This window comes from Mirounga angustirostris, unplaced genomic scaffold (assembly GCF_029215605.1).
Source record: "Mirounga angustirostris isolate CCGP_5_RB_7025 unplaced genomic scaffold, mMirAng1.0.hap1 SCAF_16, whole genome shotgun sequence".
Lineage (NCBI taxonomy): Eukaryota > Metazoa > Chordata > Mammalia > Carnivora > Phocidae > Mirounga > Mirounga angustirostris.
The window spans coordinates 30,229,905-30,244,322 of NW_026991724.1; the positions used below are offsets into that span (position 1 = coordinate 30,229,905).

Below are 14,418 nucleotides of genomic sequence, written 5' to 3' on the forward strand. Positions count from 1 at the left end.
TTTGCAACCTCATGGCCAGCACAATCTCATACACCTGGGAGACATATAGTAAATTTTGAACAAATAAAAGCATTAAAAATGCAACATTTCCAAAACACAGATGTTATATAAAATTCAGTATATATAACTTATACCTACATTTGACAAATAACAATAAGGGTGCATTTTTTAGGACTAAAGATATAGTTAAAAACTTATGACACATTAAAAGCTACACACACCAAACAGAGAAAAAAAACCCCAAAACTTAATAGATTTCTCAACTTGGAGACAACCTGTTATAACTGTATTTTATAATACAACACAGTAAATGTAAATGTCTGACCACAGTGTGGTATCATTCTCATTTCTGATCACTCTTAAAACACTGTAGAGTTTAAACTACGAAAGGAATCTGCTAACTAGTTAGCAAGGAAATTATGACTTCTCTAATACTGTTTTTGCTTTTTTTTTGTTTTGAGAATAGAGTAAAATCTTGTCCAGCTCTAAAATCCTATGATTTCATGAAATGGTCAATGTAAACTTGTGCTGCTTTCAGGTACACAAACCTGAAAAGAAAACCTGTAGGAAAAAACCTTGCTTTAAAGATTGCTCTCCTTTTGTAATTCACAAGGTATTACTTGCATAATAAATTATTTAACTGAAACTGCAGTCTAAGCTTCCCAACTATGCGCTTACTCTTTTCATATATTACCCACAACACATTGTATTAAAATATTTCCTTAATTTAAAATAATCTCAGCCCAAATACCCAAATGTAGAAATCTGATCACCCATACTGAAGTACTCCAAAACAACTGTGTTTTCATGTTATCATAATAGGTATAAAGTTTGATGTATCAGGAGCCCTAATGCATTGTTTGCAATTTCAGACTTTAATAGTAAGTAAATGACTGAGTAGTCCTAAGGTAGTTGGGAGTGCACCTCATCAATAAAATTAAATACAACAAAATTTCGTTAGACCTGCTTTGAAGTTTGGCTCGGATCTCATGCTCTTCACAAACTGCACTAATCCACAAATTTCTCACCAACTGCTGCCTTTTCCCTAACCCTGGAATTAATTCACTTTCCGTTCACCTCTCACCCTTAAGTATGCATGTTAGAGGTCAATAGCCTTAAAGCTACTGTTAAGAACTGGAGTTTCTGTTACTCTGATTCTTGGCAGGGAGCGCAGAGCTCAACTCTTATACAATTTATAGTACATGGTTTAATAATTAGGATCATATTTCAGAACTAGCTAATATTATACAAATTTCCCCATTCAAACAGAATATTTTAATCCTGAGGACATGACAGAAATGCCAAAACCAAAAACTAGTCCACCTTAACTGAGGGAAAAAAGGCAACTAAATGGGAAATTCCTATACAGAATTTCTCTTTTGTGTTTTTGGCTTAGACAACTAAGAATTGTGAAACTTCTTATAAGCAATACCATGCCAAATGCATAAAGATTTAAGTAAACTCAGATAAATAGAGGAATGGTATTTTATAAGATTTTTAATTAGTTCAAGGAGACAATCTAAAAATTCCTTAGTTTTTTCTCTTCTTTTTGTCTAGAGCGTAAGTGGAGTGACAAGCTTTTTAATTGTTCATACATCTGTTGCTTTTTTGACTTTGGAAAAGTTACCACTGGGAGAAAAAAAAAATCTAGCAAAGAGCTTGTGATCCTCTGAGTTCAATGAGTATGAGTAACATACAGTGAATCCCTTGCTTTAGTTTTTTTTTTTTTTTTTTAAGATTTTATTTATTTAACAGAGAGAGACATAGCGAGAGCAGGAACACAAGCAGGGGGAGTGGGAGAGGGAGAAGCAGGCTTCCCGCAGAGCGGGAAGCCCGATGTGGGACTCGATCCCAGGACCCTGGGATCATGACCTGAGCCGAAGGCAGACGCTTAATGACTGAGCCACCCAGGCGCCCTCCCTTGCTTTAGTTTTATATAGATTTTCCTCTCTCTCTTTTTAAAGATTTCATTTATTTATTTTAGAGAGAGAGCATGTGCACGTGAATGGGGGAAGGGGCAGATGGAGAGGGAATCTCAAGCAGACTCAGCGCTGAGTACAAGAGGAGCTTGATCCCATGACCCTGATACCATGACCTGAGCCAAAATCAAGAGTCTGATGCTTGCTTAACCAACTGAGCCACCTAGGCGCCCCTTCTCTCTTTTTTAAAAACAACTTTACTTATACACAAAATTAGCTATGTTTCTGCTTAAGATAATTTTCACATATCTAATGTGTTCCGAAAGATTTTTAAGTGGGATTCTTACCATTACACATTTGAACATACCAAGACCTCCGTGTAAAACTATTTCTCTTAATCTTTTCCTAATCAAGCATTCTACCACCATCACCATGGCCCTCTAGGGGTCGGAGGGGGAGACGTATAATTAAAAGAATTTCATGCTTAATAGAATACATTTCAATTATCTGGAAAATTTACTCATCTATAATAAATCCCTGCCATTGCTGGATAGCAGAGAAATGTCATTTTTCTTTACCTTTCTTCGTTATTTGTAATCACCACTCAGGAGCTACATAGGCAATAGGAATGATATGTCCAGCTATGAAACCCAAAATTACAACCACAGAGTCTTAAGAGTTAAAAAGAACCTACCAATTTAGTCCATTTTACACTCACTATAGGACTTCTTTCTGTGACCCATCTGAACCATTCTATTTACCTGCTTTCATTGAAAGAGATTTATTTCAAACTTCTTCCTTAATATCATATGATAATCTGCTTTTCTGTGGCTTTCACTTAGTAGGCCTATTTCTGACCTCTAAAGTTCTTCAAACACTTGAAGATAATGATCAGGTTTACCTTTAGGACATTTGTTATCATCTTATACACAATTTTATAAAAAATGTCTCAACACTTTTGGAAGCAACAGCTATTTTGGTTTACTTCTTCTCTTTGCTTCAGGGTTGTTTTTCCCTCTGGTAATAGACAAACTATTTGCTGATATAGCCAGAAATGCATGAGATGCATGTTCTTTTCCACTTAAAGATTCTAAAGCAAGTTTTTGACTCATCAGTAGGATAGATTTTTGAAAGGAGGAGGGAGTGAGTAGGGAAAAATCATTTAGTACATTATTGCTATATATTACAATGTATTAACATACTTTGAAGGAAAGTGAAAGTGATTAGGACCACATATAATGGAATCAAACTTGGTTTGACCCTAGTCTTGGCCACTGGCTATCTCCACTCGGCTATGTGACTTGGGGTACAGTACTTAACTCCTCTGCACCTCGGTTTCCTCCCATGGAAATTCAAGGAAATAACTATAACCAAATTAAAAGGACTGTTGTGAGGGATCAGTGTGTTACTATGTTAAGAATTCAGAATAGTGCTTGGCACAAAGTAAGTGCTCTACGTGTTAGTCATTATAATTTTTGCTATTGCTGTGCACCTACTTTAAATTGGATTATTATGGTAATATATGCAAGACAAACATAAAGATATTTTAATTAAACTTGATTCAGATTTTTCCAGATCTCAGTAACAACCTTATTTTTTACATGGTACTTTAGCAATGTTACAATGGTAAACTATTTAGCCATTCAAAATCATTTTCAGAAAAATAGATAATGATATGAAAAATGTCTGCAACACTATTAATTGGAAGGTTAAAAAAGCCATTTGCCAAAAAGCATGAACTATAATGATTCCAACTTTATTTCTTAAAAATGCAAAAATATGTCGGTGGAGGACAGGGATGAGACAGACAACAGATCTCACTAGAAACTCCTACAGAAAATGTTAACAGTGGTATCTTTGGTAGTGATATTACAACTTATTTTTCATTTGATTGTTTTCTATATGGTCCAATTTTTTAATAACCATGTATTAAATTTATCAGAAAATAATCCATTGTTTTAAAATGTGTCTTTCATAGGTTGTTCAAGTCTTTCTCTACTTTCTTTAAAAGCCTATAAGTAATATAAGTTCCCTATCTTCAGGAAGAAAATGAAATAAAAATTCAAGATACTAAAGAAAGTAATGAATTCATCAGAGTACAAAGCCAACAAAGAGCTGTGTTATTATGTATATCCTAAAATTCCATTTTCTATTTTGATTGCTATGTCAGCTATCCCACATATTTTTCTCTGCTATTGAAATTTTACATTAAATTGAACTGATAAACACTGAGAGATCACATAACGCTCTATGTCATTTCTACTTCACGAGTAAGACAAAAATGCAAGATTTTGTGTTACAATAGCAGAAAGTGTTCATCACAAGGGAGCAATGAAAAGCTTATAGTGTTTTTTTTCTCAAAATTCCTTTGCTCTAAAAATTACACATGAAAATAAGGCTAGTATTTTCTGTACTATATTTAGTGAGCACTTAGATTTAGGAACACTTGCTATAGCTTCTTACCTTTCTTCTTTTTTCTTCTTTAGTGGTAAAATTCTAGAGTCCATTATAGAAGAAATGTTATCAGCAATATTCACTGTTTTTAATGACTGACACAGACTTAGAGTACTTACTTCAAGACATTTGAAATTATATCCACAACCACCCCACCTCAGTTGGGAAATAAGAAAAAGCAAGGCTTAGAAGTATTCTTTACTTCTAAGTAAAGAATAAAGAATGTTATCCAACATTCTCACTGAAGCTTTCCAGAACTCTGAATAGAGTGCTATTGTGAATTTTCACACATTAGGTTAAAGAATATCTTGTTTTGGCTATAATAAAATGTATCTCATTTTTTTAAATTTTGATACACCAAAAATTATGCCACTTTATTATTTTTAATCTCTTAACGTCTATACATATTTAGCAATGCTAATTTAGTCAGAAATGAAATTACTGCAATTCAGACAGACAGTTAAAAAAAAAAACCTAAAAGAAAAAAAAATTATTTCTATAGAATCTGGGGAAAGACCATAATAATGTAAGAAAAACTCCTTATTAATATAACATTTTTGCTATGTAATAACCATAACCATCCAGAATATGCCAAAAATTACATAGGCAAAAAACTTGTAAAGCTCTGCCAAAATTTGTGAAATATTACACATATTAAATCATTCGAATTTCACATATTTAGGATATGTGACCTATAATTCAGTACATATAAAACCTATATACAATCCATAAAACTCAATCATAATAATCCTCGACCTTCTCTACCAAATCCATCCCTCCTTTTCACCTCCACAATCAACAACTCCCAAATATCATTCTTAACACTAAGAAATAATAGGAAACTTGAGAATAGCTTTTCAATAAGTCAGAAAAGTATCCTAAACCAACTGCTCTTTATCTGTTTTTGAACATCTAACATAAAGAACAAGAAGTTAGCAAAACAAAACTCTGAAACAAAAAGGTAAGTACGTTTAAATAAAGCCTTATGAACTTATCAGTAGAGTAAGATGATTTATGAAAGGTTGCTTAGGATGTGTCTGAAAAAAATTTCTCTCAGATAATACCATCTACATTCTAGCACTGGGAACTACTTTAGTTATTTATAATTACCCTTTATTCATGCCAAATCTATAACTTCTTTTAAAGCCAGTCGAACATGTTCAGGAAAACATGAATTAAAAAACTAAAATGATGACAAGGCCCTAGAAAAATAAAAGTATAAAGTAAATAAATTTCGGGCTTCACACCTTCAAGTATATGCTACACAAAATGACTAGTCTCAACCAGTCAGAAATCTACATGTTGAGTGGATAGATGATCCTAGGTTCAAGCAGTAGAGGTTTTTCCCAGGTCCTTCTAAAGAAGATGCTTTATTCTCTTCCAGTAGAGGGAGCAAAATCATAATATTCTACTCAGGCCACAAAAGAGGAGGGAGGTTTAAGAGTGCCTTTTAAATATCTTAAAATCTATCTAGACATTTCAAAAAATGTATTGAAAATACCATTTGAAGCAGAAATAAAATCAAGCCAAAGGAAAAGATAAAGATTTTATCTTCTTCAAACATTTCAAGGCTTTGAGATGAATAAATGGTCCCTGAATGTTTAACTTCAAGTACTGTGATATATTACACTGTCTACCAGATCTCACCGGTAACCGTGCTAAAACCAAGCATTTCAGGAATCCTTAATTTAACAAGATTTCAGACAAATGATAAAATATTACATTAAATACATCTTTATTATAGAAATAACATAGTAACGTGACAATAACTATAGAAAACAAAGTATAATTGCACTACCCTAAAACAATCTCCTCTCAGTATTTTTTTTCCGTATGCGTATTTTCACATTGCTGTGAAAAAAGTATAATTATAAAAACATTAATTAGGTGCTTACTGTATGCTAGGCACAGTTCCCAGGACTTTCACATATTATCACCCTTTTAATCCTTATCAAAGCCCTATTAAGTAGATCCTGTTAGTATTCCACATTTAAAAGATGAGGCAAATGAGATAGAATGAAATTCTCTAACTAGCTAAAGGTCACACAGCTAACCAGTAACAGTAGCCAAGATTCTCACCCAGGTAGTTTGGTACCTGAGCCTGTACTCTTTTTTTTTTCTATTTATTTATTTATTTTATTCTTATGTTAATCCCCATACATTACATCATTAGTTTTAGATGTAGTGTTCCATGATTCATTGTTTGTGCATAACACCCAGTGCTCCATGCAGAACGTGCCCTCCTCAATACCCACCACCAGGCTAACCCATCCTCCCACCCCCCTCCCCTCTAGAACCCTCATTTTGTTTTTCAGAGTCCATCGTCTCTCATGGTTCGTCTACCCCTCCGATTTCCCCTGCTTCATTCTTCCCCTCCCACTACCTTCTTCTTCTTTTTTTCTTAACATATATTGCATTATTTGTTTCAGAGGTACAGATCTGAGAGTCAACAGTCTTGCACAATTCACAGCGCTTACCAGAGCACATACACTCCCCAGTGTCTATCACCCAGTCACCCCATCCCTCCCACCCCACCCCCCACTCCAGCAACCCTCAGTTTGTTTCCTGCGATTAAGAATTCCTCATATCAGTGAGGTCATATGATACATGTCTTTCTCTGTTTGACCTATTTCACTCAACATAATACCCTCCAGTTCCGTCCACGTCGTTGCAAATGGCAAGATCTCATTCCTTTTGATGGCTGCATAATATTCCATTGTATATATATACCACCTCTTCTTTATCCATTCATCTGTTGATGGACATCTTGGCTCTTTCTTTCTTTCTTTTTTTTTTTTCTATTTATTTTTTTTATTCTTATGTTAATCCCCATACATTACATCATTAGTTTTAGATGTAGTGTTCCATGATTCATTGTTTGTGCATAACACCCAGTGCTCCATGCAGAACGTGCCCTCCTCAATACCCATTACCAGGCTAACCCAACCTCCCACCCCCCTCCCCTCTAGAACCCTGTTTGTTTTTCAGAGTCCATCGTCTCTCATGGTTCGTCTACCCCTCCGATTCCCCCCCCTCATTCTTCCCCTCCTGCCATCTTCTTCTTCTTCTTTTTTTTTTTTTTCCACTTGGGTCTTTTTTTTTTTTCTTAACATATACTGCACTATTTGCTTCAGAGGTACAGATCTGAGATTCAACAGTCTTGCACAATTCACAGCGCTTACCAGAGCACATACCCTCGCCAGTGTCTCTCACCCAGCCACCCCATCCCCCCACCCCACCCCCCACTCCAGCAACCTCCTGAGCCTGTACTCTTAACCGCTTCACTGTGATCTTAATCTTGAGTTATGCTTCCCCCCGTCACTAACATACTGTCAGTGTTAGTCTTCCAACTTTTGAATGCCTGTAATAGTCCATCTAATATGCTAGGACAATAAACTATGGTGCTTCCAGTTGTGCTGTACAGACAGTGTAAGATAAAGATCTTTGGGTATGTTACTTTTGCTATGCTTGGCTTATTGTAATAAAGCATTTTTATATTCAAATTCACCATCAGACTGTTTTCCAAAATATTGGTATCAAATAACAAACCTATTATAATTTCCAACGTCAGTATAAATTTGCCAGCATGAAGCATTAACGTTAACAGAAATTTTTTTCTAATTCATAAAAATAAAACCATGCTGCAAATGGAATTATTAAAGTTGCACATTATTCTGAATATTCTCTTTACTAACTCAACTTACCCTTTTGTGAATTCCAGCTCGTATGCTTTATTTAGTTATCAAGTGAAGTCCTAAAAGTTTGCTTATCAATTTGTATGGGTTTTTTATAGGAATATTAACACTATGTTCATTATATTTGTGATAAAATGTTCCCAGTCTATTGTTTACCTTTTAATTATGGTTCAGTTTTTATTTTTGATAATAAATCATTCTGTTAAAGGCAATTATAACTGAAAGTTACAAAAAAGGCCTTAAAACCTTATAATTTTCTAAATATAGAAGTTAATGTATTGCTTTGAGCACATCAACAAATCACTTTCAAATATAAGACTGTTAAAGCAAAAGAAACTATGTCAAAATATGCCTAAGTTTGAGAAATCCTGGATATGTCTCACATAAAATTAACTCAAAAAAAAAAAAAAAGGCCCATTCTATCCCAGATCACCAAAATAAAAGAGCCACATACCTGTCGCTGTAAATATAGGCGATTTCTGTCATGTAAATGCTGATGATTGGAAAGTGAAGAGTGCCAACTCCGAGCCTGACTATGCATCTGTGCTGGAGCCATATCCGAAGGCCGGGTTACAAGATGTGAAGTAAACTGCCGTTCAAGGTCATGATCTAAAACATGACTTGAATGATCTTGTCCAAATGCTGCCTCATCAAATTGGGGAAGGAGACCCTCCTGGAGGAGGTCTTCTGGGTCAAGTCCTGTGAATGGCTCAGTCTGAGACTCCACTTGATGAAGTAAATTCTCTTCTAAAGATGAAAAGCCATTAGTTTCTACGTGATCATTGAAATGGCCCATTTGAGTTCCTGAGTCAACAGGATCTGGGAAGTTCATGTGTACAGGAGATAATTTTGAATTGCTATAATTACCCTGAGGATGTGATGAATGCAACATTTGGAAATTATTTGAATTCAACGATGTATTGGGATTTAGCATATGCTGAGTGGATTCTTGCTTGATTCCCCTATGAGGTGAAAAGGAGTTACTTCCGGTAAAATCAGATAAAGTCTGATTTGTATGATTAGGTGCAAGCACTGCAGAGGCCTGCAGAAGACTGTTTGGTGAGATGTGATTACTGGAAAAGGAATAATGTGATGAAAACTGCTGTGAATTACTGACAGAACAAGAAGTCATATTTGGAGAAGGTCCATTGAAATTCCCTTCTTGATGATTGCTACACTTGAGGAAGTGAACTGAAGGATTTGACGTTTGGGAAAATTGCTGCATTGAAAGAGGCTGTTGCGACGTAGATGCATTAGGGATTTGTGATGGGTGGTTAACACTGACTCTGTGTGGACCAGAAACATTAACATCCATAAAATTTTTAGACTGGCTGAGGGAATTCTGACCTGGGTTAAGATTATTTCTGTTTTGCTGTGAGCGTAGTGAAGTGCACTGTGTTTGTTGTTCACTGGCCTGAAATAAGGCAAAGTCATGGTGTACCACAAAGCTTTTATTTTGATGCATAGAGTGAGAATGTCCTTGTTGGTGAAAAGGAGACCCATTTTGATTGGAAATGCTGGTAGCTGTCTGATGGCCCCACATTGGACTGCCATCTGCTACATCTGGAAACAAACCATTGGGCTGGTTTTGGGGGTGGATCGGAGAACAATTAAACTGAGAGTGTGGAGATAACACGTGTTCAGCTGGGCTACCAAAAGGCTGATTGACTTGGTGAAATTTCATTGAATCAAACTGATTTAACTGCTCATAATCAGTTATCTTCTGATGTGTTGGAGTACCTTGAACATGGTTCAGTGAGTCTATGTGCAAAGGTTCAAATTCTGCACCCAAGTTCAATTCATCAACTAGTGAAACAGGTCCTGGCTGTACAAATGCATCATCTGACAAACCTTCTAAGGTCTCACCAAAAAGATTGGCATCATCAAAAAAGTCCATCATTGGATCTGTCATCTTGAAAAATCCAGTGACAATCTGGGCTATTCACTCCAAATGAAGTTTATTCAGCTTCTGTGTAGTGGATATTATCGGATCATTGCCAAAGGTCATCAACTAATCCGAAACAGGTCAATGTTCATTATTGCTCTAGATAATGACATGTCATGAAGTGTCAGAATCCTAGGAAAATAAGAAAAACAATTAAAGTTTAATGATGAGTATTCATTAAAGTTCTACAAAGCTTATATGTGACTTAAAAAACATACAATCTCAGGGTACAGTATTTTTTGGTAGAATGATTAAAAAATTGCAAAAAGCTCATTAATATTCCCTACAAGGAAAAAAATGCTGGTGCTTGGGACATGACTGTATGCATTTCAAAGTAATAATGCATATTACTTCATTTTCAAGTTCATATATATATGTATACACACATATATACATACATACACGTATACACATATATATACACACATGTATTTTTTTTAGGTAGGCTCCATACTTAGCACAGAGCCCAACGTAGGGCTCGAACTCACAACAGTGAGATCAAGACGTGAGCCGAGATTAAGAGTCGGATGCTCAACCAACTGAGCCACCCAGGCACCACTTGAAGTTCATATATTTTGAGGACAGAATGTAAACTTGAGTACGGTATGTCAGACTCTCGCCTATACCATGAAATGACCATCATTCCCCAGCAGCTCTGTCATGTTTAAAATTTATATGTATTACACTTTGAAGTAACGTCTTGTTAAGATAGCTGACATCAAATCTTCTCAGAGTAGTAACTGCGTTGTGATATTTTGCTCTAGACCTCTCGAGCAGATAAATCTTACTGTTTCTTACAGTATATGTGGAAATACATCAAGAAGAACAACTGTATGGGGTGCCTGGTGGCTCAGTCGGTTGGGCATCCGACTCTTGGTTTCAGCTCACGTCATGATCTCGCAGTTGTGTGATGGAGCCCAATGTCGGGCTCTGCGCTTAGTGTGGAGTCTGCTTCAGATGCTCTCTCCCTCTCGCTCACTCTCTCTCTTAAATAAATAAATACATAAATAAATACATACATAAATAAATAAAAGCTTTTAAAGAAAGAACAACAATAACAATTGTATGAGATCATGTTAAACTGGGCCAAACGAGACGAGTTAGCCATCTGGTCAGTTGACAGACAATGCAGACAGGTGATACGTTTGGGATGTTCCCACATATTGTTACTATGGTTCTGTTGCTCATCTACATGGAAGATCAGCCTTCCTAACAGCCAACTGAATTTAGATATTCAAGTAACAAAAGCAAGGACCTTCCTGTTAATGGTCATACTCGTTACTCTGTCCCTAAATCTCCCTCCTGCCTTCACTAAATCATTTGGAATATAAATATTGCTTATTTACTAAACTGTATAAATAAATGACAATCTTGACAATCAAGCTGAGGCAAAAATAAACAGTAGCTTGAGCTAAGCAATGAATTAGTCTTATGATTAGTCTGAAGAGAAAAAATGATTAACATTTACATGAATATATGTATATATACACACACATACATGATATTTATGTGTGGAAAGGATCTAATAGGTTACTTGTTAATATGAAATGGCTAGCTAATTTTGTTCCAGGCCTGTATCATTCCAAACACTTTTAACAAAGGTAATTTATGGTTCTGCCCTACTGTCTTGCCTAGAGAACCACAAATGGAGTTTCCCACTGCTCTACATATTAATTAAACATTAGCAAAGGCCTAAGAAATTTTTCCAGAACTTCTATTTTGGGAGGTCCACATTAGGAAATAGAAATTTCCTAAACAAAATGCTCACTATTTTAATGTAGAAATACTTTTGAAAAATTCTGAGAAAAACTACCAAAGTCTATGTTAATTTTAACTGGAAACTGACTTATCATCAATCACAATGGTATGTACTTAAGTCCTTTAACAAATATATGATTTTAGAAGAAAATACAGAAAAAGTTGTTTTTCCAGATTTTATACTTTGAGACAGAGCAGATGAAAGGCTATGTGGTCTGAACTGAACAAGGCCATTAGCAAAATAGAAGGTAGATTAAATCACTTCTCTGGAATGTATCTTAGTTTCTGCTTCAGACTCCAGACTTGGGAACATCTATGTACACCTAATTTATTAATCAGGAAAGCAATGTCTTATGCTTTTATATGGTTGTATGATTATTTATCAAGAGGAACACACAAAAAAAGAAATACAGTGAAAGTTACCAAATCCAGTATGTCATCAAATATGAGGTACATCATTAGTTGATATAACGTAAAAAAAAGTGCTGCCAGTTAAACTATGGCACTATACCATTTCAAAAGTTTTTAGACTTAGTCTTATTTCAAAGGATTTGATAATTTCTTCTGCCTTGAGATACTCTGCTTGGCCCATAAAATACTTGACTGTTGCTCTGTAAGTAAATGTGAATTGCTGTCGTTTCTTCAACAACAAATATTTGCTTCACTAATACTAAATTTATGCTCTGCTACTCTGTTTCTGTGCCTCTCTGCATAATCAATAACATTTTGGTTAAATACTGAAAAATAGTGTATTTTTTTTTTAAAGATTTTTATTTATTTATTTAAGAGAGAGAGAGAGAACACAAGTAGGCAGAGCAGCAAAGGGAGAGGGAGAAGCAGGCTCTCCGCCGAGCAGGGAGCCTGATGTGGGGCTCGATCCCAGGACCCTGGGATCATGACCTGAGCCGAAGGCAGCCGCTTAACGACTGAGCCACCCAGGCGCCCCTGAAAAATAGTGTATTTTTTTAAAGACATTTTAGGGGCACCTGGGTGGCTTAAGTTGGTTCAGTGCCCAACTCTTGATTTTGGCTCAGGCTGATCTCACAGTTGTGAGTTTGAGCCCTGTGCTGGGCTCTGTGCTGGGCGTGAAGCCTACTTAAAAAAAAAGAGAGACATTTTAAATAACGAACATGTGTAGTACTAATGTACATAGCCCAACTGGTGATGGCAATATAAATAACTATGACCAAGTGTGTGTACGCACAGATAAGTACTCCATGACCCCATCTGGCAGGTAGGTACTGAGACACACCCCACTTTGAGACTTTTTTTTTAAGATTTATTTATTTATTTGAGAGGGAGAGAGAGCACGTGGAGGGAGAGGCAGGAAAAAAGGGAGAGAATCTGAAACAAACTCCACACTGAGTGTGGAGCCTAACACAGGGCTCAGTCTCACAACCCTGAGATCACAGTCTGAGCTGAATCCAAGAGTCAGATGTTTAACTGACTGAGCCACCCAGGCACCCCCCCCAATTTCAGAGATATTAAAGTGGAAAAAATACACATCTTAGAATGATTAAAATAATTTCTTGAATAATTAGAATGTATCACTTCAAGAGTTCAGAACCCACAACTATAAAAATCTACTGCCCAAATGAATGCTGAAAGTAAATTAATGGAAGGATATGACATTAATTCATATATTTTTACTTATTGTGATTAACAGTGAACTTAAACATAAATATAAAACATTGTGGATTTATACAGATTTACTATGTGCTTATACACTTATTCTTAAAAAAAACAGTTAAAGAATTTTTAGGAGTCTGCTCTGGAAATAAATATATGTTGTATCAGAGCAGTAATAGTTTATATAGGAAAGAACTGGTATAGTTGTTGAATTTTTGTACATGACGGTAGATTGTGCTAAAGCAGAATGTTTTCTACATTTATGTAACCTGAGGCTTACCTAATATATGGAAGAAGTAAAAATTTTAATTAAGAAAAGAATTTTGCTATTTTCTCATCCAATAAACATTTATTGATAAAGAACTTCCAGGTATTTGGGTGATGAGTAATCACTGATCTCTGAAGGGGAATTTGGACATGTAAACAGAACATTATCAATACATGTTACTGTGCTTTGCTAAAAGTAAGTACATAAGAGGAACATCTAATGATTAAGAAAATGAATATAGATACCAACACTATACTAAGAAGATACACATTCTGTATGTGACAAGATATTTGTAAGTAGTTGACTTTAGTTATAAAAATAGAGACTGGGCGCCTGGTTGGCTCAGTTGGTTAAGTGTCTGCCTTCAGCTCAGGTCATGATCTCAGGGTCCTGGGATCGAGTCCCACATCGGGCTCCCTGCTCAGCGGGGCGTCTGCTTCTCCCTCTCCCACTCCCTCTGTGTTCTCCCTCTCTCTCAAATAAATAAATAAAATCTTTAAATAAAAATAAAAATAGAGCCTAAAGGCAAACTATGAAAAAATGTCCATAAAATCTCATAAAGCCATGTTTTCTGATTTGAAGTTTATTCTACAATTGACACAATGTTCATGTAAGTTCCACTTAAAGATCTATTGTTGTAATTCATTCTGTAAAGGTACCATTTTGTAACTTTATGAAAATATCACATCAATCTTTTTTTTTTTTAAAGATTTTATTTATTTATTTGACAGAGAGAGACACAGCGAAAGA

General features: G+C 35.5%; 1 protein-coding gene across 12 annotated transcripts in view; it reads right to left on the bottom strand.

The window, feature by feature from the left end:
• The window catches only part of CHD9 (chromodomain helicase DNA binding protein 9), a 222,601-nt gene that overhangs the window by 138,639 nt on the left and 69,544 nt on the right, over window positions 1–14,418 (bottom strand). For 10 of the 12 annotated variants that reach the window (XM_045891120.3, XM_045891118.3, XM_064580402.1 and 7 more), the window contains one exon: window positions 8,523–10,145. In XM_045891120.3, coding sequence (XP_045747076.1) covers window positions 8,523–9,980 — 1,458 coding nt within the window. In that variant the 5' untranslated portion in view covers window positions 9,981–10,145. Of the gene's footprint in view, window positions 1–8,522; window positions 10,146–10,811; window positions 10,994–14,418 lie in introns of those variants that run through there. The other 2 variants (XM_064580408.1, XM_045891122.3) reach the window with 2 other exon arrangements.